Source organism: Chiloscyllium plagiosum, unplaced genomic scaffold, assembly GCF_037043375.1.
Source record: "Chiloscyllium plagiosum isolate Xiang-an unplaced genomic scaffold, Cpla_swu_hap1 HiC_scaffold_17, whole genome shotgun sequence".
In the NCBI taxonomy this organism is placed as follows: domain Eukaryota; kingdom Metazoa; phylum Chordata; class Chondrichthyes; order Orectolobiformes; family Hemiscylliidae; genus Chiloscyllium; species Chiloscyllium plagiosum.
In genome coordinates, this window is record NW_028270155.1 from 2,386,968 (window position 1) to 2,408,148 (window position 21,181).

The 21,181-nt window shown below is 43.9% G+C and overlaps 2 protein-coding genes across 3 annotated transcripts in view; one reads left to right on the plus strand and one right to left on the minus strand.

The window, feature by feature from the left end:
* Positions 1-790: 790 nt before the first annotated feature.
* Positions 791-14,181, plus strand: faap24 (FA core complex associated protein 24). 2 transcript variants are annotated; one of them, XM_043706488.2, is made up of 5 exons: positions 791-895; positions 2,251-2,427; positions 4,718-4,857; positions 11,212-11,364; positions 13,450-14,181. In XM_043706488.2, the coding sequence occupies exons 2-5, from the start codon at positions 2,301-2,303 to the stop codon at positions 13,696-13,698; spliced, it is 669 nt and encodes a 222-aa protein (XP_043562423.1). In that variant the 5' UTR covers positions 791-895; positions 2,251-2,300; the 3' UTR covers positions 13,699-14,181. The 2 variants fall into 2 exon arrangements, with proteins under 2 accessions (XP_043562423.1, XP_043562424.1); XM_043706489.2 differs by having other exon boundaries at positions 793-869.
* Positions 14,182-16,078: 1,897 nt separating this feature from the next.
* Positions 16,079-21,181, minus strand: part of rhpn2 (rhophilin, Rho GTPase binding protein 2) — a 58,891-nt gene continuing 53,788 nt past the window's right edge. The window contains exon 16 of the mRNA XM_087995677.1: positions 16,079-17,632. Within this exon, the coding sequence (XP_087851803.1) occupies positions 17,396-17,632 (237 nt within the window). The 3' untranslated portion in view covers positions 16,079-17,395. The remainder of the gene's footprint in view (positions 17,633-21,181) is intronic.

The following is a 21,181-nucleotide window of genomic DNA, read 5'->3' on the forward strand; positions in this document are numbered from 1 at the left end:
CCTGCCCCGAGCCAGGCTCCACCCCTTCCCGAGCCACGACCCCGCCCCGAGTCCCGCCCCCCGCTCCCGCCCGAGCCACGGCCACGCCCCGAGCGCCAGCGCCGAACGCCCCAGCCCCGCGCCACGCCCCCATCACGCCGAGCCACGCCCCCGCGCCCAGGCCCCAACCCATTGCCGAGCCCCGCCCCCTCTCCAGCCCCGCGCCCCGCCCCCATCACGCCGAGCCACGCCCCCGCGCCCAGGCCCCAACCCATTGCCGAGCCCCGCCCCCGCTCCAGCCCCGCGCCCCGCCCCCATCACGCCGAGCCACGCCCCCGCGCCCAGGCCCCAACCCATTGCCGAGCCCCGCCCCCCGCACCAGCCCCGAGCCACGCCCCCAGCGCTAGCGACGAACGCCCCAGCCCCGAGCCCCGCCCCCCTCACCCCGCCCCCCTCACCCCGACCACGCACCCGAGCCACGCCTCCGCGCACAGGCACATTGCCGAGCCCCGCCCCAGCCCCGAGCCATGCCTCAGCCCTCGCCACGATCCACGCCCCCTCAAACCGAGACTCGCCCCGGCCCCGAGACTCCGCTCATGCCCCCGATGCCCCGCCCATGGATTCGAGACCCCGCCCCCACACTGCGGGCCCCGCCACCGACCCGCCCACTCCAAGCTCAGCCCCGTCCCTTCCCCGTGACCCGTCCATCAGCTCCGCTCCGCCCCATGACCAATATTTCACGTGATTGGCCAGGCATGTCGCTGACTTGCGGACCAATCAGACCGCACTATCCAGTGGCCCACATGCGAGCGGGAGACACTGTCTATCCAATCGCTGCCCGCGTGGTCCTGTCCAATGAGTGCGCTCGGCGGGAGTTCCGTCAGTCTGAGGTGAGAGTTCATAACGGATTTGGAAGGTGGGTGAGCCTTTACATAATCAGTATTAAGAGTTGTTTGTTTTTAAATCATGAAATAGGGGAGTAGAATCTACTGAGTCTGCTCTGCCGTCCGATCATGGCCGCTGTGTGTCAGGCCCATTCCCCTGCGGCCCTTCCTGACCATGACCCTATCTCTCTGTCTGTGTCCTGCAGTAATGTCTCACAGAATCACCACCCTCGGGATGAACAAGGTCCTCCTTGTGTCCGTGTCCCTTCACTCTGAGGCTGCTCCCTCGGCTCCGTGTCTCTCATATTCGTGGAGACACCTCCTCCATGTCCTCTCTATCCAGGACTCTCAGAATTCTGTAAATTGTAATCTGATTTCTTCCCCTTTTCTAAACTTCATCAAGTGTAGATCCGGAGCCCTCAACTTGTCCTCGTACGGCAAGCTCTTTATCAATTTAGTAAACCTTTTTTGAAGCTCTTCCAACATTGCTCACAATAATAATGACATAAGTTCAGACACTACCCAGAGACAGATTCCAGATCATTCTCAGAAGCATTTTGTGCTGCAAGTTGCTGCATTCTGGATTGCCCTACCTTCAAGATTAATGGAATTAGCCTCGTTAGTAATTTTTAGATGAAAATTAGATAAATACTTGAAAAAGGGGTAAAGTTCCAGGGCTCTGAGGAAGGAGCAGTGAGAGTACAGGCAGATTAGATCACTCACAAAGAATAATCTATGGGGATTGGTTGAGAGGTTTTTCAACTGAGTGGTGAAACTTTTCACGTGGAAAGATTGCATGGTGAAGTGCTTAAGAAGAAGGACTTTTTCTACCTTTTATATTCTATGTTTTAGCTTATTTTTCTGTGTTTTAAGATGGTGCCTGAGAGTGATGACACTATACAACACTTTTCACTGAATATTGTAACAATACATGGTGGTAAATAAATCAAATCAGATAAATCAAACTAACCTGAAATCTATTCTTTGTTTCTATGGGACCCCTGTCTTCTTTTGGCTGACCATAAGACCTAAGAGAGAAATTAGGCTATTCAGCCTATTGAATCTGCTCCACCATTCAATCATGGCTGATTCATTTTTCAACCCTTTCTTTTGCTTTCTCCCCATAACCTTTGATCCCCCTATCATTAATCATTGTCTAGCAAAATGGGAAATGAATTGTACTTGGTGCACTGTTTACGTTTTCCAGGGGAGTTCTTGTAATAGTTTGACTCTCACTGATTGACACTCTCTCTTTGATTCGCAATAAACGTAAAGAATACTACTGGTGTAGTGTTGGTAAAGAAAAGGGATTGGTTTATTTGCAACCATTTATCCAGATTTTGAGCTTTTACACAATTTTGAAACCTGATTTCTGGTTATTTTCCAGACAGGTAAAACAGAATGTGAGATGTTTGTTATAAGATTTCAAGAGCAGTGATGGAAATTTCAATGAGTTCCAGTATGTCAAGCACCCCAGTCCGTGCTGGAGCTAATGCAGTCCCCAGTGGACATGTCATTGTGAATGAGAAATGGAGAGGTTCAGAACTCGTTCAAGGTTTTCAGGGTAAGTTGGTACAAGATAAGTCTTGTTCAATATCTTTGTGTTTCAAAATTCATCGGAGTGTTCGAGGCTGTGGCTTGACCTTGGAGAAATTTATAAAATCATGAGGGGCACAGATAGGGTAAATAGACAAGGCCTTTTTCCCAGGGTAGGGAAGTCTAAAACTAGATGGCATAGGTTTGTGGTGAGAGGGGAAAATCTTAAAAGGGACCTAAAGGATAGCTTTTGCACGCAGAGAAGGTGGTGTCTGTATGGATTGAGCTGCCAGAGGACATGGTGGAGGTGGGTACAATTACAACATTTACAAGTTATCTGGATATATAAGTAGGAAGAGTTTAGAGGAATATAGACCAAATGCGACTAGGTCAGATTGGGATATTTGGTCAGTGCGGATGCGTTTTACTGAAGGGTCTGTTTCCATTCTATATGGCGCTATGATTATAAATACTTTAGTCCAGTTTCTGGTTTCCTTTCGTTTCAAGAAATGTTGATGTCACTGACAAGGTGAACAGTTTTGCCCATCCCTGATTGTCCTTGAACCTAGTGGCTCGCTGAACTGGAGTAGAGATCAGTGAAGGGTTGATCATGTTCTTTGTGGTCTGCAATCACAGTTAGATCAGATCAGGTAAGGATGACAGATTTCCCTCCCTGAAAGGCATTATTGAAGTGGAGAGACTTTTATGATCGTGGTTTCCTGACACCAGCTCTCAATTACAGATGCATTATTGAACTTAAATTTCACTAGCTACCATAGTGGAATTTGGGCCCATGAGCCCAGAGCATTAGTCTAGGTCTTTGGATTGCTAGTCTAGTGACATTACAAATGTGCCACAATATCAGCTAATGATCTGTCACTATACAGCTACACTCCAGGCAAACATCATAAATAACCTCTTGTGTGAGGTTTAGGGTCGTGTATGGAATGAACTGCCAGAGGAAGTGGTGTAGACTGGTACAATTGCAGCATTTAAAAGGCATCTGGATGGGTATATGAATAGGAAGGGTTTGGAGATATGGGCTGGGTTCTGGCAGGTGGGTCTAGATTGGGTTGGGATATCTGGTCAGCATGGATGGTTTGGACCGAAGGGTCTGTTTCTGTGCTGTACATCTCTATGAATGGGACTGTAGCATTGATTTTTTTTCTGTCCTCTGGGAATTCCCTGTGCCACTCACGTCACTTCTTGTTCCCTGCCATCTGGCTCTGTCCAGCTGTATGAGAATATTTCAGTGTTGCAATTTGACCTGTCTACCTGCAGCAAATTTATCTCTAATCTTGACTTTGCTCTTCATCACAGCACTCCTATCCTAGAGGTCCTTAACAATGTCTGGTTCAAACCTTTTCCTTATCCAGACACTCTTTCCTTTCCAGGGATAGTGTAATTCAGTGTGATATTCAGCTCCAGTCTCCACAGACCCTCTGGACCCCACAGATCACTTTGTGCTGTCAGATTAATGATTTGACATCAAGCTCTGAGTCAATATTTCCTCGACCAAATATTGAGGTGAAACTATCATTTCAATCCTTGACACATATGCCACTGTCTTTCCGTTTGTTCTCTTTGGACCAAACAATGCTTGCTGGAGTTTGAAATAAAGGGTGGGTAGATACGCATTTGGAATACTCTTTCACAAAGAGCAATGGTTGCTGGATCAGTTGTTCATAGAGTTGTAGAGATGTACAGCATGGAAACAGACCCTTTGGTCCAACCCGTCCATGCCGACCAGATATCCCAACCCAATCTAGTCCCACCTGCCAGCACCCAGCCCATATCCCTCCAAACCCTTCCTATTCATATACCCATCCAGGTGCCTTTTAAATGTTGTAGTTGTATTTTAAATCAGATTATCTTTAAGCAAAGCTTTCAGGGAAATGGACCAAAGGTAGGTATGTGGAGTTGGGCCACTGATCAGTCATGATTTTATTGAATGGTGGATCAGACTGAAGGGACTGAATGACCTACTCCCATTCCTATGTTCCTTAGTTGACTGTCTTGAACATACAATAAACCACACAAAATAAATTGATTGTCGACAGATACTAATCAGCCACCCTTCTTCCCTCTGTTTGGGCTGTATTCCCACCTGTCATTTACTCCTTACTCCCTCCTCCCACCCTATCTTCTGCATACAAACCAACATTTTCCTAGCTTCCATCAGTTCTGAGGAAACATCACTGGATCCAAAATATTAACTTTGATTCCTCTTCACAGATGCTGCCAGACCTGCTGAACTTTTCCAGCATTTTCTGTTTTTGTTTCTAATCAGCCATCCTCTGGATATACTTTCTTTGTAGGTCGGATAACAGTTATTTTTGAAGATGGTTTGGGTCTGGTTGATTTCCACATCTCCAAGCGTCTGTGTGTCTTGTATGTTTCTGAGGCAGACCTTGTGGCTGGAAATGCATATAAAAGGAAGCTTGTCCGATTTCGAAATGTAAGTATGTGGGTGGGATCTTCCCTGTGCAGTGAAACTGATTGAGTTCAATTTAACTTCGGTTCCAAATTTCTCAAACCTATTTTTTCTAAAAAAAAATTAAAATATTACTTTTAAGTAGACATGGGTCAGTGGAGAAAATCTACCTGTTCCTTCCTTTGCCTGTTATCCTTGAATACCACATTGTGACCAGAAGATGCTCAGCCTACACTCAGACCCTATTGATAAAAGTTTGGAGCCAGATATTATGCAAGATGGACCTTCCTGTTACTTTACATTCCCTTCAAAACAATGATGGAAATTCTGAGAGAGCACCATGATACTTACCTAATAGGCACCTGATGTGTCCCAGCACTCCACACAATTTCTGATACCAATATCATACCATGCCTTGCAAACTGACCAGGCATTTCCAGCAGCTCGGTTTGTACTGAAGGCTTGTGCAAGGTCACCCCATGTCAGTTCAGGCTGCAGTGGAAAAGTAAAAATTGACCACAACATGCCTGCACTGAGAAGTAGGAATAATCCCCAGTTGGGAACTCTGTGTCCCAGGGATTGCACCTGGAGTTACACAAGAACAGGAAGCATTCAACCCATCAACACTTTCATTTCTAAAATAGACCAATGCTGAAACCCCAACTCATTTTCTCTGAGGAAGTGTCATTGGACCCAAAATATTAACACTGATTTCGCTCCACTGATGCTGCCAGACTTGCTGAGCTTTTCCAGCAACTTCAGTTTTTGTTTCTGATTTGCAGCCTCTGTAGCTTGTTCAGTTTCATTTCTCTAGGTCTCATTGTTATAACTCAAAAGAATGGATTCAATTAGTCCTCCTTCCCAACCACCACGCCAAAGGATATCAGAGAGATGTGAGGCAAAGCCTTTTTAAGAAGCAAGTGGTAATGATCTGGAACTTGCTGTCTCCCAGGATGGTAGAGGATGTGATAAATTATTTCAAAAGGAAACTGAGTGGGCACTTCATGGAAATGAACCTGTAAGACTGTGGTGATAGAATGGAGATTTGGGACTGTATGGATTGCTGTACAGAAAGCTAGCATTGACTCACAGGATTATGTAGGACATATGGTATAGATCCAAGCCATTCTGCCCATCAGTCCATGCTGGTGCTTATGCTCGACGCAAGCCTCCTCCCATCTTTTCCCCATCTAAATCTATGATTGATGGAGAAGGTGGGCAGTATGGTCTGATTCTGTGTAGGTATGACATAATGTGGAGCTTAACAAAAATAGACAGCATCCCAAAGAGTCTGGAGGAAGTTATCATCAGTCATTTTAATTTGAGTTTTGCTGAAAAAAGTCACCTTTTATAAAAGCTTTTCACCTTGCAAGGAGGGATTCTGGGTAATCCAAGATGGAGGATGGGAAACATTTCTGGCTGTAACAGCTGCTCCTTTCCTGAGGTGATTTCCTCGAATTCCAGGAGCAGCAATTACTGTTTTATATGCTGTTGCATTGTTTTGGAACTTTGGAAAAAAAAAGTCAAAACAACAGCAGTTTTAAAAGGGAGAAGAGCAGACAAAGGAAGCACATCGTGAGGTCAATGCAGGAGAGAGAAAGAACCCACACTGCTAACTGACAGATTTAGCAGTTACTGCCTTTGCTGTTGGACTCATGTATCGCTGGACATCAGATTGCATCTGGAAAAATTAAAAAAGTGGAATTCATAACTGATCTTAGAGGAACCTGTTTGGAAAGGTCACAGCACAGAAGCAGATAAGTGGATTTTAAGCCTTAAAATAAGTCTGCAGTAGTGAGTAGAGTGGGTTCTTTCTTGATTATATGTTTTATTAAGCTATGTCTCTTGATTAAACTTAAAATATAAGCCATAAGTATTAATTTAACCTGGAGCTGTGTTTTGTAGAGGAATAAGACAGTGTTATGTTTTGGGTCGTAGATTGAAAGAAGCAAAAATGTCCTTTAGTAGAGTGATATGCTGCTCTTGTTGGATGTGGGCGTTTAGGGAGAGTTTACGGGTTACTGAGGAGTATATCTGCAATAAATGCCGTTGGTTGCGAATCCTATCAGATCAAATGGATCGATTGGAGAGGCAATGAGGAATTTACAAGAGCAAGGGAATGTGATGGATGGCACTTATAGGAAGGTGGGAAAGTCACAGATACAGTCACAAAGATGGATTAACTCTAGGAAAGATAAGAGAGGTAGGCAAGTCATTTAGGAGTCTTCTGTGGCTATCCCCATTTCAAACAAGTATGCTGTTTTGGAAAATGTAGGTGATGATGGACACTCAATGGTATGTAGCATGAGCAGCCAAGTTTCTGGTATTGAGACTGGCTCTAATGCAATGAGAGGTACGTCGGCTTCCAAGCGATCAATTGTGTTATGGGATTCTCTGGTCTGAGATACAGACAGACGCATGAGAATTCCTAGGACCATGGCATTCCAACTGGAACTCTATCAACAAACACATGGAGTTAGACCCCATCTACCATCCCCTGAGAAAAGGAACAGGAAGTGACTTCACCACAGGAAATGACATCATCAACCCAAACGTATAAATAGAAACCAGAAATTTTCAGTAGTGCTTCACTGAAATGTTACCCAATAAGGTAACAAAACATTTGGAAATGAACCTTTCAGTGAGTAAACCTACATCCATAAGAAAGAGATGATCATCTATTGGGATTGTGTTATTGGCCCCCTAATAGTCAGAGAGAAATTGAGAAACAAATTTGTAAGGAGATCTCAGTTAATAGGATGTTTATGGTAGAGGATTTTAACTTTCCAAACATAGACTGGGACTGCCATAGTGTTAAGGGTTTAGATGTAGCGGATTTTGTTAAGTGTGCGCAAGAAAAATTTCTGATTCAGTATGTGGGTGTACCTACAAGAGAAGGTGCAAAACTTGACTTACTCTTGGGAAATAAGACAGGGCAGGTGACTGAGGTGTCAGTGGGGGAGTACTTTGGGGCCGGCGACCATAATTCTATTAGTTTTAAAATAGTGATGGAAGAGGATAGACCAGATTTAAAAGTTGAAGTTTTAAATTGGAGAAAGACCAATTTTTATGGTATTCAGCAAGAACTTTCAAAAGCTGATTGGGCATAGGTGTTCACAGGTAATGGGACAACTGGAAAATGGGAAACCTTCAGAAATGAGATAACGAGAGTCCAGAGAACTATATTTCTGTCAGGGTGAAAGGAAAGGCTGGTAGGTATAGGGAATGCTGGATGACTAAAGACATTGAGGTTTTCGTTAAGAGAAAGAAGGAAGCATATGTCAGGGATAGACAGGATAGACCAAGTGAATCCTTTGAAGAGTATAAAGGCAGTAGGAATATATTTAAGAGGGAAATCAAGAGGGTAAAAAGGGGACATGAGATAGCTTTTGCAAATAGTGTTAAGGAAAATCCAAAGGGTTTTTACAAATACATTAAGGACAAAAGGGTAACTAGGGAGAGAATAGAGCCCCTCAAAGATCAGCAAGGCGGTCTTTTGTGTGGAGCTGCAGAAAATGGGGGAGATACTAAATGAGTATTTTGCATCAGTATTTACTGTGGAAAAGGACATGGAAGGTATAGAATATAGGGAAATAGATGGTGACATCTTGAAAAATGTCCATATTACAGAGAAGGAAGTGCTGGATGTCTTGAAATGCATAAAAGTGGATAAATCCCCAGGACCTGATCAGGTATATGCTAGAATTCTGTGGGAAGCTAGGGAAGTGATTGTGGGGCCTCTTACTGAGACATTTGTATCATCGATAGGAACAGGTGAGGTGCCGGAAGACTGGAGGTTGGCTAACATGGTGCCACTGTTTAAGAAAGGTGGTAAGGATAAGCGACGGAACTATAAACCAGTGAGTCTGATTTCGAAAGTACATGTATTTGGAAAGGCAAGAACTGATTAGAAATTGTCAACATGGCTTTGTGCGTGGGAAATCATGTCTGTCAAACTTGATTGAGTCTTTTGAAGAAGTATCAAAGAGGATTGATGAGGGCAGAGCAGTAGATGTGATCTATATGGACTTCAGTAAGGCATTTGACAAGGTTCCCCATGGGAGACTGGTGAGCAAGGTTAGATCTCATGGAACACAGGGAGAACTAACCATTTGGATACAGAACTAGCTCAAAGGTAGAAGACCGAGGGTGGCGGTGGAGGGTTGCTTTTCAAACTGGAGGCCTCTGACCAGTGGAGTGCCACAAGGATCGGTGCTGGGTCCACTACTTTTCGTCATTTATATAAATGATTTGGATGTGAGCTTAAGAGGTACAGTTAGTAAGTTTGCAGATGACACCAAAATCAGAGGGGTAGTGGATAGCAAAGAACCTCACATTACAACGGGATCTTGATCAGACGTGCCAATGGGCTGAGAAGTGGCAGATGGAGTTTAATTTAGAATTAATTTTGGGAAAGCAAATCTTAGCAGGACTTATACACTTAATGGTAAGGTCCTAGGGAGTGTTGCTGAACAAAGAGACTTTGGAGTGCAAGTTCATAGCTCCTTGAAAGTGGAGTCGCAGGTAGACAGGATAGTGAAGAAGGCATTTGGTATGCTTTCCTTTATTGGTCAGTGTATTGAGTACAGGACTTGGGAGGGCATGTTGCGGTTGTACCAGGACATTGGTTAGGCCACTGTTGGAATATTGCGTGCAATTCTGGTCTCCTTCCTATCAGAAAGATGTTGTGAAACTTGAAAGGGTTCAGAAAAGATTGACAAGGATATTGCCAGGGTTGGAGGAATTGAGCTATAGGGAGAGGCTGAACAGGCTGGGGCTGTTTTCCCTGGAGCATTGGAGACTGAGGGGTGACCTTATAGAGCTTTATAAAATCATGAGGAGCATTGATAGGATAAATAGACAAAGTCTTTTCCTTGGGATGGGGAGTCCAGAACTAGAGGGCATAGGTTTAGGGTGAGAGGGGAAAGATATAAAAGAGACCTAAGGGGCAACCTTTTCATGCAGAGGGTGGTATGTGTATGGAATGAGCTGCCAGAGGAAGTGGTGGAGGCTGGTACAATTGCAACATTTAAAAGGCATCTGGATGACTATATGAATAGGAAGGGTTTGGAGGGATATGGGCCAGTGCTGGCAGGTGGGACTAGATTGGGTTGGGATATCTAGACGGCATGGACGGGTTGGACAGAAGGGTCTGTTTCTGTGCTGATTGATTAGCAAGTTGGACTCTGATTGGTATTGGCAATGCATTCTCCTCTCAATAATCTAAATGTTTAGCTTTACTTTGAATTGGCATTCTTGCAAATTGTCCTGATTGAGTGAAAGAGGAAAACTTTTCAACAAAATGTCTGATTTCAACAATTCGCAGTGTCTGTACTACCAAATGACTGTGTTTTTAATTCACTGAAATCCTCCTGTATCCAGGCCAACACTATTCCCTCAGTCGACATCTGTAAAACTTATTGATCTTGATGTTGGCTGTGGAACTCCCCTGGTCTAGAATGGCTACTGCATTCACAACTTTATGAAATGTTATGAAACTAAAACCAACATTGAGGGTGTATTTGAATTGCAAGGATTAGATTTTCGTTGTTTAGAGTCTCCAGAATTTGGAGAGACTGATACCCACCTGGCCAGCAGTGGCTCCTTTGCTGGAAAATACATTGATATCCTTTGGCCCATCCAGGTCTATGAAGCTTTAGCTGAGACTGCACTGTTCTGCTTCCCCTCCATCCTGTTAAGTGGCTGATTGTCTGTCTGGTAACAAGTTCAAATTCTCGCCACTCTCTTGGGAAAAAAATTCTTCTGAATTCCCAGTTTAATTATTTGGTGATCATTGATGAATGGCTTCTGTGTCAACTCTATCAAAGCTTTTGGTCACCTTTCAACGTTTCCTTTTCAAGAAAAAGCTAGACTGTCCGTTATTTCACAATAGGTACATCCTTGCAGTTCTGATATCGTCCTCATGAATAGGTCTATATCCTCACCAGTGCCTCTATCCTTTTTCAAGAAATGGTGACCAGATCAGTACATGCTCCACCAATTGCAGATGAACCAAAGTTCGGTACAATTTCACCTCATTTCCCTCCTATTCAATTTAAATCAATTAGAATTTCACTTGGTGACATGTGGATTACCTGTTCTGCTGTAATAAATGATGGCAGGATGATGGATTGCTGTTATCGACAGCAATCCATATCATCACCCTGCTACTAGAGAATTAGTTCTGTAGAGGTTAGTGGCTGCAAGAGAGGGAGGATATTGGAGAGGCAGAATGTGAAAATAAAAATGGTTTTTGAATATCTAAAGGATCAATTCAAAGGATGATGCTCAGAGTGAGAGGTCCTTCATTATTTGAGGGGTAAATGGTCTGTTAATTTTGTCAATATTTTTATCGGCATCTCTTATCTTGAACTCCAGGCAAGTACTTTAAATGGAATCGTTGTGGTGGAAAAAAGCCCACTGAGTGAGCAGTACTTCCCTGCAGTGCAAAGGTTTGTGGTGTTAGACCTGGGAATGACTGTGTTGCCTGTGGCCAACCAGACGGAGGCCTCGCATCTCATCGCCCAGTTGGTAAGAACTGCCTGCCACATTGTTCTAATGCCTTCCTTCAATTCCAGTCTCCCTTCTTCATCCCTATCCTGTTTATCCTCACCATTCTAGTTTGTGTCTTCTGCCTGGGCCCAAGATTCTTAATAGGAGAAAGTAGGACTGCAGATGCTGGAGGGTCAGAGTTGAAAAGTGTGGTGCTGGAAAAGCACAGCAGAGCCTGATGATGGGCTTATGCCCAAAACGTTGACTCTCCTGCTTCTCGGATGCCTGTTGGCCTGATGTGCTTTTCCAGCACCACACGTTTCAACCCAGATTCTTAATTCCATCCCTCAACCTCTCTCTCTCTCAAACTCTCTTTCCACTTTTTTTTAAGACATTCCTTAAAAACTCTTCAACCAGCCTTTTGGTTGCCTCCCCTAATATTTCTTAAAAGTTATGAAATACTCAGCAGATCTTGGACAGGGAGCGGAAATTAAAATTTCCTTTCTTTTCAGGGATTCACGGGATGTGGGTGTGTCATTAGTGCCCTAGCCTAATTTTCTTTGACAAATCAACAAACTCTCTAGAACCAGTTCAAAATGTAACTGTTTTTCAGCAAGGAGAGACAGAGGGGAGGGGAGATCTGTGATAGTGGAAATGAGAGTAAAATGATGGCAGGATGATGGTACAGCAGTCATTTTGTCATGTTTCTTTACTTGTTCTATGATATTCTCTTTTGACTCGCATCATCGCACTCAAGTGAAACAGATTAACTGTAATTTATTTTGTTGCTGTAATTTATTTCATGGGAGCTTGCTGTGCACAGATTGTCTATTGTGTTGTCCACGTTTTGACAGGAATGACCTCATTGTCGGACAAATCTATGCCACACTAACATGGAAACAGTTTGCTATCGAGGTTAACAGTCCAGTCGACATTCAGCTACCACACTGTGAATCGTTGTGGTGCCACCAGAACAGATCTCTCCAACATGTGTTCAGTTGTGTGGTGATGGTCTAACATTTGCACCCACTGTCACAAATTTGAGCTGTTTCTCATGTCCTCTTGTGCAGCAAGTGGTCACGTTATCCCCTCAGGTTGAGAGTTGTGTGGATTTTCCGTGAAAGATTAAAATCCTGGACATAACTGCTTTGGTCAGTTTCAAGATTGGGGTCAGGGATGTTTGTAGTCAACCTGGAGCTGGGCCATTGAGAGTGGGGCTGTCATCACTTTGTGGAGTGTGCTGTGTGGATCAGGGGCAAGGTTTTGAGGTTCTGTGTCGATAGCAGTGCATCGTCAACTGACAGTCAATGGTGTTTTCTTAATGAGGGCATTTTCATTGTGAACATCAGGAGGTTCAATGTGTGCTTGTACAGGTAGCTACTCTAGTCTAATGTCTCCGAGTACTCTGCTGTTAGGTAGACCAGAGCAAGTGAAGCTGTGTGTAGTCTATTGCCTTTGCTGCCAAAGTGGTTTCCATCTGAGATTCAATCTCATCTTGACCTTCACTCCAATGGCCTGGAGGTGTTGGCATTCATTCAATGTTTGGTTAAGATGCCAAAACATTTTTTAGATTTAGGTTTTATTGTCTTATGAATTCAAATACAGGAGTACAATGAAAAGTGTACAAGGTCACCTTTCTCCAGGGTATATCTTAGTGTACAAAAAAAAAGGATTAAAAACAGAAGCAAAAATTAAAGAACAGCCAAAGAAAATGTACAGATCAATTGCCCATCATGGGTCCTCACTGCCAGAAAAACAAAGTCCATCCCTCCATTTTGATCTTGGGTCATGAGTGAGTGGTCAGCAGAGAACTAGACAGTTAAATTCCCCTTTAAGTTGTTCAGGTGGAATGCTGGAACAACTGTTGTGTTTAACAATGTGATAAAGGAACAATGATTGAGGAAAAAGAGGGTTATGCTGGTTGAGTTAGACAAGGATGAATGAGAGAAGGTTTATGTTGAAATGAGTGGCTGGGCTGAATCACCTGTTTTGGGTCAAACATTGAGATGCCCTGAGGACACAAGGGTTACAAAAGAAATGAGAGTTCTTTCATTCTAGTCCATCTGTTTGGAACAATTGCTGTCACTCGTTTGTGAACTAACCCCACCCACTGTCTTCTTGCAGATTCACGAGGAGAGTAAGGAGCAGGGGCGCAATCCCTTCCAGCGCAGGGCACACTCTCATTTGTCTGATGCTAGGATCCTGGCCAGCATCCAGCAGATCCCTGGAGTCGGGAAAGTCAAAGCCATGAGTCTGCTGCAACACTTCCCCAGTATTCAGCAACTCAGTGTTGCCAGTACCCAGGAGCTAGAAGCCGTGGTAGGTCAAGCACTGGCTCAGCAGATCACTCTGTTCTTCTCACAAGCAAACTGATGCCTGGGCTTTACAGATTGTCAACGTCAGTGATTTACTCAGAGCTGCCTCATGGTGGGGCTGCTTCTTTGCCAGCTGTGAACCAACTCACTATACAATACTCCAGGTTGATCAGCATCACAGGAAGCTGCTGCAGGAGATTCTCCTGCAACATCCTGTGAGTAATCATTTCAGTGATGCTCCTGGCTCGGAATTGATATCTAACTTGGATTAGAGAATGGTGAACTCCGGAACTAATGCGGAGAATACTCTCCAGTCTAGACCAGTTCTGTCTGCTGCAGTGCTGTGTTTTTAGAGATAAGGGGTTGTGTCCTGGGAGAGATGTTCAGAGTGTGTTGACTGGGAAATGCATTTGTGCAAAAGATTCTCAAATTAAAAATAATTCCAATGCCTCTCACTCCCTATTGTGGATAAAACTCCATCAGGTCAGATGCAATTAAACTGAAGTCTGCAGCTTTCTATCAGACACTATTTGCTTCGAAACTCGAGGTTTTTCTTGTCTTACTGTGACTGTTAGAGCAGTTAAATATCTTGATATGGTGATGTATCAGTGATGTCACTGGACTAGTATGACAGAGGCCCAGGCTAAAGCTCCAGGAACATGTGGCAATTGGTGCAGCTTGAATCAGTCTGGAATTGAAACTAGTCTCAGTTATGGTCACCATGAAACCATAGTCAATTAGACTGTGTTTAAAAACTCACTTGGAGTCCTGCCATCCTCACCCACTGTGGTTGACTCAAGTGCCCCCTGAAGTAGCTGGACAAGCCACTCAGTCCAAGGGCAATTAGGATGGGTAATAAATGCTGCTCTGTTATTCACTTCATGAAAGAAGCATTTTTAAAAAACGAAGAGAATATTGCCTAGAAGGTAAACTAGTAAAACTTGCAAATGACACAGTGAGTTGTATATTCAGGACCATGAGAGATAGGAGCAAAATTAGGCCGTTCTGCCATTTGATCAGGGTGGATATGTTTCTCAATTCTATTCTCCTGCCTTCTCCCTATAACCTCTGATCCCCTTACTAATCAAGGCCTAGTAGTATTATTGCTAGACTATTAATCCAGAAACCCAGATAAAAGTGTTCTGGGGTCCTAGGTTTGAATCCTGCCATGGCAGATTATGTAATTTGAATCAACAAAAATCTAGAATTAAAAGTCTAATGATGACTAGGAAAGCAATTGTCAGTTGGAAAAAACACATCTGGTTCACGAATGCCCTTTAGGGAATGAGATTGTCCTGGCCTCTGTGACTCCAGACCCACAGATGGGCAATGAACACTAGTCTAGCCAGCAACACCCACATCTCATGAATGAAACCACCTTTTAAAGCAAGAACTAATCTGTCACTGTCTTAACAGCATTCAATGACAGAGCTGCTAAGGCCTTCTATGGCCAGGAGTCTCACAGTGACCACCCTCTAAATCAGAACATTTGGAAATGAACATCGTGACCAGTTCACTGTTTATTTCCTCTGTTGTAGGACAGGCAAGAAAGGGAACAGGCAGATTTCTCACACTTAGCAAAATATTGCTAACAAACAGGAACTATTCAGGGAGAGAAGCAGAATTAATACTGGAGATGAGAGATATATGCAGCTTCCTTGGTTTGTTTTACTGATTATGAAACCACTGCAAAATCTTGTATAATTAAGCCCAATTATTTTAATTCTTTCACCATTAGAGTGTATAACCAGATCCTGATGTTATTGATCACAATCATCTTTATAGCTACAGGGATAAAGCGTACATGTCAGCAAGGTGATTAAATATAGGTCTTTCCAATCTAGAGGATAGAGGTGGGGCTGACCATGGCCTGGGTTCAAAGGATGCAGCCAGCTGGAAGCTGAGCTATCTGTTTCCATTACTTCCTGAGAGAATCTGGTCACTAAACTGACCATGAAGTGGCTGAAAGTTTCTGGAGATTAGTGTTTGCTGGGCTTCCTCTAGTGTAATCCTGTTAAATGCTCCAACTCCCCTTCCAAGTTGCAGATTGCTATCAGCTTCTGGACTAATGTCTCTTCTGCTCTGTGGCAGTTACTCAAACCTCTTGTGAACCCAGCAAATCAGAACTTTCCAAGTCTAACTAATATATGTGACAGAGGTGCTGGTATTGGACTGGGGTAGACAAGGTCAGAAGTCACATGACACTAGGTTATAGTCCAAAAAGTTATATGAAATCATAAGCTTGAGTAGCACTCTGAAAGCTTGTGATTTCAGATAAACCGGTTGGGCTATAACCTGGTGTCATGTGACTTTGACCTTAAGTAACATGAAGAGTAGGGTCTGAGTTATTGCCTGAGGCTGCAACCCTCTCCTGGTTCCTCTGGAGACTGGTTGCTACCGATTGTCATTCTGGTCACAAGTCAAGAAATTCAGGCAAGCAGTTTTACACTTGATCTTTAATTTCTACACATCTGTACAATGAGATTTTTAAAAATCACAACATAAATAATCCAATTACAAAACAATGGCTGGAAGACTGAGTTGCAGAAGTGTCTCTCTGTGTTGTACAAGGTATAATTGCTGTACCAGCAGGACAGAGTTCCAATAGAAATGGCATCCTGGTGAGCAGTACAGTTTGTCATGGACAGCAGTAATAATCTTCATTTGGAAGAGCTACTTACTACCATCTCATTTCATAGGCAATAGCACTTATGTTTAACCAGGTAGAAAGTGCCATTCCTAGGGGGATAGATCCTATCCTACAGGGTGACGTGGTCAGATCTGACTTCCCCATCCCACAGTACAGGCAGAGTGGGACAGGAGGGGCAGAGCTCAGTGGAAAGATAAAATCTGATACATCTTGATTGCGTTAAATATAGGATAAGCTCTGTACAAAACAATGTATAAATACTTCCTGAAATTAAACCCACATAGACCCGAGTAAAATATAGTTAAAGATATGTACCCAAAAATAAATCAGACTTTGTTTTAGATTTATATTCTAATTATTAAATTAAGGCACAATTTTCATTTGAGTATCAAACAGTAATATTTTAAATCTACCCTGTAGACAGTATTTATAAACTAACAAAGCATTGTATTGGCCATACAACCTCAGCAATCCAAAACACTTGAATCTCTTTTTAAATGGAATCAGCTGCTTGTTCATTCTGCAAAAGACTTGAATTTGATAGAGGGGATGTCAATTCATCTTGGTCCTTTGGAGCCCATTTCTGGGATTTGCACCAAGCAGGGGGTTAGTTGACCAATGGCCAGAACTTCTATCTACTGAGGAGAGTGCGTTAGCAAAGTGTCCTGCCCTCTCTCTTCCTCATTTATCAATCCTATAATGTCAAGTGGAAGCTTCAATCAGACAGGGTGCAGCAGGATGTAAGAGAAACACATACACATACAAGAACTAGGACACCTCTGTTACATTGGATGGTAGAGATAGAAGTTCATTCTGGGAAGAAAGTAATCAGCTGTTGAAATTTGTATGAGGGTTACACTTTTGGTCACTCAAATTCAGTGAGCTGCATAGCAAGAGTTAGGATTAAGGCAGCTGAACATCAAGCAGGCGACATACTGCATCTGCTAGGAGGACACTTTGTGGGAGTTAAATGGTGCTTGTCCAGACAATGATTCTTGAAGCCTTCATTTTCTGGCTTCTGGTGCAAGTGAGAGCAGAGGCTGGGTAGGATGTCTACATTGTGTTAGGGGTTAGACTCAGGAGTCCAGTCACTCGGCAGGGTCCCTCAGTACAGGCAGCTCCCATCTAACGTCTCTCTGTTGGAAACTTGCTGGGGACTATCATCTACTGCCGAGGGAAGGCTGACTGTACTTGCTGTCTTCTTTGTGTTCTTACCACCCCAGTTCAGGAATGACAGTTTCTTCACCACTTTCTTGCCTTTCCTGCTCTTTGCATCATCCAGAGTCAGGCACGTCAATGAATAGGTTTTGGGTAACCCTCCACTGTACGTCGCACACTTGGGCTGAGATCAGAAATGAATAAATTAGCAAAGTGTCCAAAAATTGCTAAAACCAGTCAAGATACTGTCTGTGCTTGAAAGACACTAACTATTTGCTAAACCATTTCCATTGGCTAAAACAAACCAGTTTTCTGCATAATTAGCAAGTGTCTGATGAAACAGTAGCAAGTCACAGAGTTACAAACTCACAACTGGATTTAGAGGAAAACTGAACATTCCCTGCTTTCATATGGTCAGAGATATACAGCACAGAAACAGACCCAACGGTCCAACTCATTCACACCGACCAGACATCCTAATCTGATGTAGTCCTGCTTGCTAGCATTTGACCCATATCCCTCTTCCATCCAGATGTCTTTTAAATGTTATAATTGTACCAGCCTCCATCACCACCTCTGGTAGCTTACTCCATACATGCACCACCCTCTGTTTGAAAATGTTTCCCCTCAGGTCCCGTTTAAATCTTCCCCAGAAGACATAGGAGCTGAAATTAGGCCATTCAGCCCATCTAGTCTGCTCCACCATTCAATCATGGCTGATCAGTTTCTCAACCCATTCTCTTGCTTTCCCCCCACCCCCCCATGACATTTGATCCCCTTGACAATCAAGAACCTATCTCCGTCTAAAATATCCTCAATGACCTGGCCTTCCCCTAACCTTAAACCTATGGCCTCTAATTTTGGATTCCCTTACCCTAAGATTAGAGGAGTCTTTCCCCTCGTTTTTTTGCCACTCTAATGAATTGGATATTTTGACAGTAGAAGCTCCTTTGACTAACACAGAGAGAGAAGGGTTGTAGAAGTCGTTGGTTAAATAATTAAAGTTGAGGAGAAAGAACCGAGTAACCACCAGCAGAACACATCTTGGTGAGAGGATTGCACCAACTGAGCTCCCAGTGGTCTGCTTGGAGATTCCAGAGACCACTCAAACCAATTCAAGGCAGCTTCAATTCCAGGCCCCATCAGGCAATGTACACAGCAAGAATAATGATGTTACATCTGAACAGAAATTAGTCACTTATAATAAACCTCTGTAAACAGAAATAGAGTTTTATCATTTCCATCCTTGAGCCAATATTTCCAATGTTGTTGCTCATTTTCTTGAGAGAAAGTGTGTTTGTTGGAATAAATAAATGGAAATACTTTGCTGAATTTCAACAGCAATTATACTACAGGCAATGAAGCTGGTTGGAGGTTATAGGGAACACAAGCCTGGCCATAGGAATAATTATATTTTTCTCAACCTGTCCTACCTATAATCAGCAATCATCGAGTTAACACCCAGACTGTGTTTTTGATGGAATCCTTGATCCCAAAGTTTTATTGACAGGAGACCAAGCAGGACAGCTGAGGACATGTTCACCTGATCCCTGTACACTGTAACCACATCTCAAACTCATTTGCATTACACTTGGGAAAACACTGGCACAGAATCAGGGTCAGGAGTTGAGCTGAGACTGAGATCACAAAAGGCAAGGCCAGTACCAACCCTATTTCCATTCCAGTCTTAAACCAGCCACCCCTCACCAGCTGCAGATTGCCTAGACAAGACTGGGTGACAATCAGACCAGGCCAGCTGACAGAGGAGAACCAAATGTTCCCTCCCCAGTCAGCAAAACAGCACCACGGTAAGACTAAATTTGCAGTGGAATAAAAACTGGAAGGGGGGGGGGGACCTCGCTGGCACTGGGCCACACTGCTTGCTGGACATGGGGGAGGGGGGGGTTGCACCACTGGCCACCTACATTCTCCTCCAAATCATTTACACTTGTATCACACACAACAGGGGACCCAGCAGCGTGCTCCAGAGGGGGGCCCCGACACTGGCCACACCGCATTGGGCTATTGCTCATGATCCATTGAGTTGCTGATCAATGGGCTAGATTGCCCCTTTAGCTCGTTTGCCCCTTCAGCTCGTTTGCCCCTTCAGTTAGTCTCACCAACAGACCAGCATTGCATCAACCACAGTAATACCCTTCCCTACACCCCAAAGACAGATAATCCCTATCACCTTCTCCAGACAGGCTATAATGCCAACATCCCATGGAGTACTTAATAAATACTCACTCAGTCATAGAGATGTACAACACGGAAACAGACTCTTCGGTCCAACTCTTCCATGCCGACCAGATATCCCAACCTAATCTAGTCCCACCTGCCAGCACCCAGCCCATATCCCTCCAAACCCTTCCTAGTCAGATACCCATCCAAATGTCTCAAGTGTTGCAATTGTACCAGTCTCCACCACTTCCTCTGGCAGGTCATTCCATACACATACCACCCGCTGCATGAAAAAGTTGCCCCTTAGGTCTTTTACATCTTTGCCCTCTCACCCTAAACCTATGCCATCCAGTTCTGGACTCCCCACCCCAAGGAAAAGATTTTATTTATCCTATCCATACCCCTCAATTTTGTAAACCTCTAATACCTTCCCTGGATGTATTTTCAGGAATATCCTCCCTCAGTACAGCTGTAATGCTATCCCTTATCAAAACACCACTCCCCCTCCTCTCTTGCCTCCCTTTCTATCCTTCCTGTATTTTTTGTATCCTGGAACATTAAGCTGCCAGTCCTGCCCATCCCTGAGCCAGGTTTCTGTAATTGCTATAATATCCCATTCCCATGTTCCTAACCATGCTCTGAGTTCATCTGCCTTTCCTATTAAGCCCCTTGCATTTAAATAGATGCAGTTTAATTTATCAGTCCTACCTTGTTCTCTACTTTGTCCCTGCCTGCCCCGACTGTTTGACTCGCTTCTGTTCTCAATTGTACCAGTCTCAGATTGATCTCTTTCCTCACTATCTCCCTGGGTCCCACACCCCCACGTTACTAGTTTAAATCCTTCTGAGCAGCTCTAGCAAATCTCTCTGCCAGTATATTAGTCCCCTTCCAATTTAGGTGCAATCCGTCCTTCTTGTACAGCTCATTTCTACCCCAAAAGAGATTCCAATGATCCAAAAATGTGAATCCTTCTCCCATACACCAGCTTCTCAGCCATGCATTTATCTGCTATATCCTCCTATTCCGCCCTCACTAGCTCATAGCACCGGGAGTAATCCAGATATTACTACTCAAGAACCTTCTTTTTAAATTCCTGCCTAACTCTCTAATCTCCCTTCAGAATCTCAACCTTCTCCCTTCCTATGTTGTTGGTTCCAATGTGGACAATGACCTCTTGCTGGCCCCTCTTCCCCCATGAGAACATTCTGCACCCTGAGACAGCCTTGATCCTGGCACCAGGGAAGCAACACACCATTCGGACTTTTCGCTGCTGGCCACAGAAACGTCTGTCTGTACCTTGGACTAGAGAATCCCCCGAACACAATTGATCTCTTGGAACCCGACATACTCCTTGTTGCATTAGAGCCAGTCTCAATACCAGAAACTTGGCAGTTCATGCTTAGTTCCCCTGAGAATCCATTACCCCCTACATTTTCCAAAACAGCATACTTGTTTGAATGGGGATAGCCACAGAGGACTCCTGCACTAGCTGCCTACCTCTCTTACCTTTCTTGGAGTTAACCTATCTATATGACTGTATCTGCGACTTTTC

Bases quoted from the DNA above. Each gene is read 5' to 3' on its own strand.
- faap24 (XM_043706488.2), top strand. From the start codon at position 2,301: ATGGAAATTTCAATGAGTTCCAGTATGTCAAGCACCCCAGTCCGTGCT. The intron at 2,428-4,717 runs GTAAGTTGGTAC...CTTTCTTTGTAG, and splicing joins ACTCGTTCAAGGTTTTCAGG to GTCGGATAACAGTTATTTTT. The intron at 4,858-11,211 runs GTAAGTATGTGG...CTTGAACTCCAG, and splicing joins AGCTTGTCCGATTTCGAAAT to GCAAGTACTTTAAATGGAAT.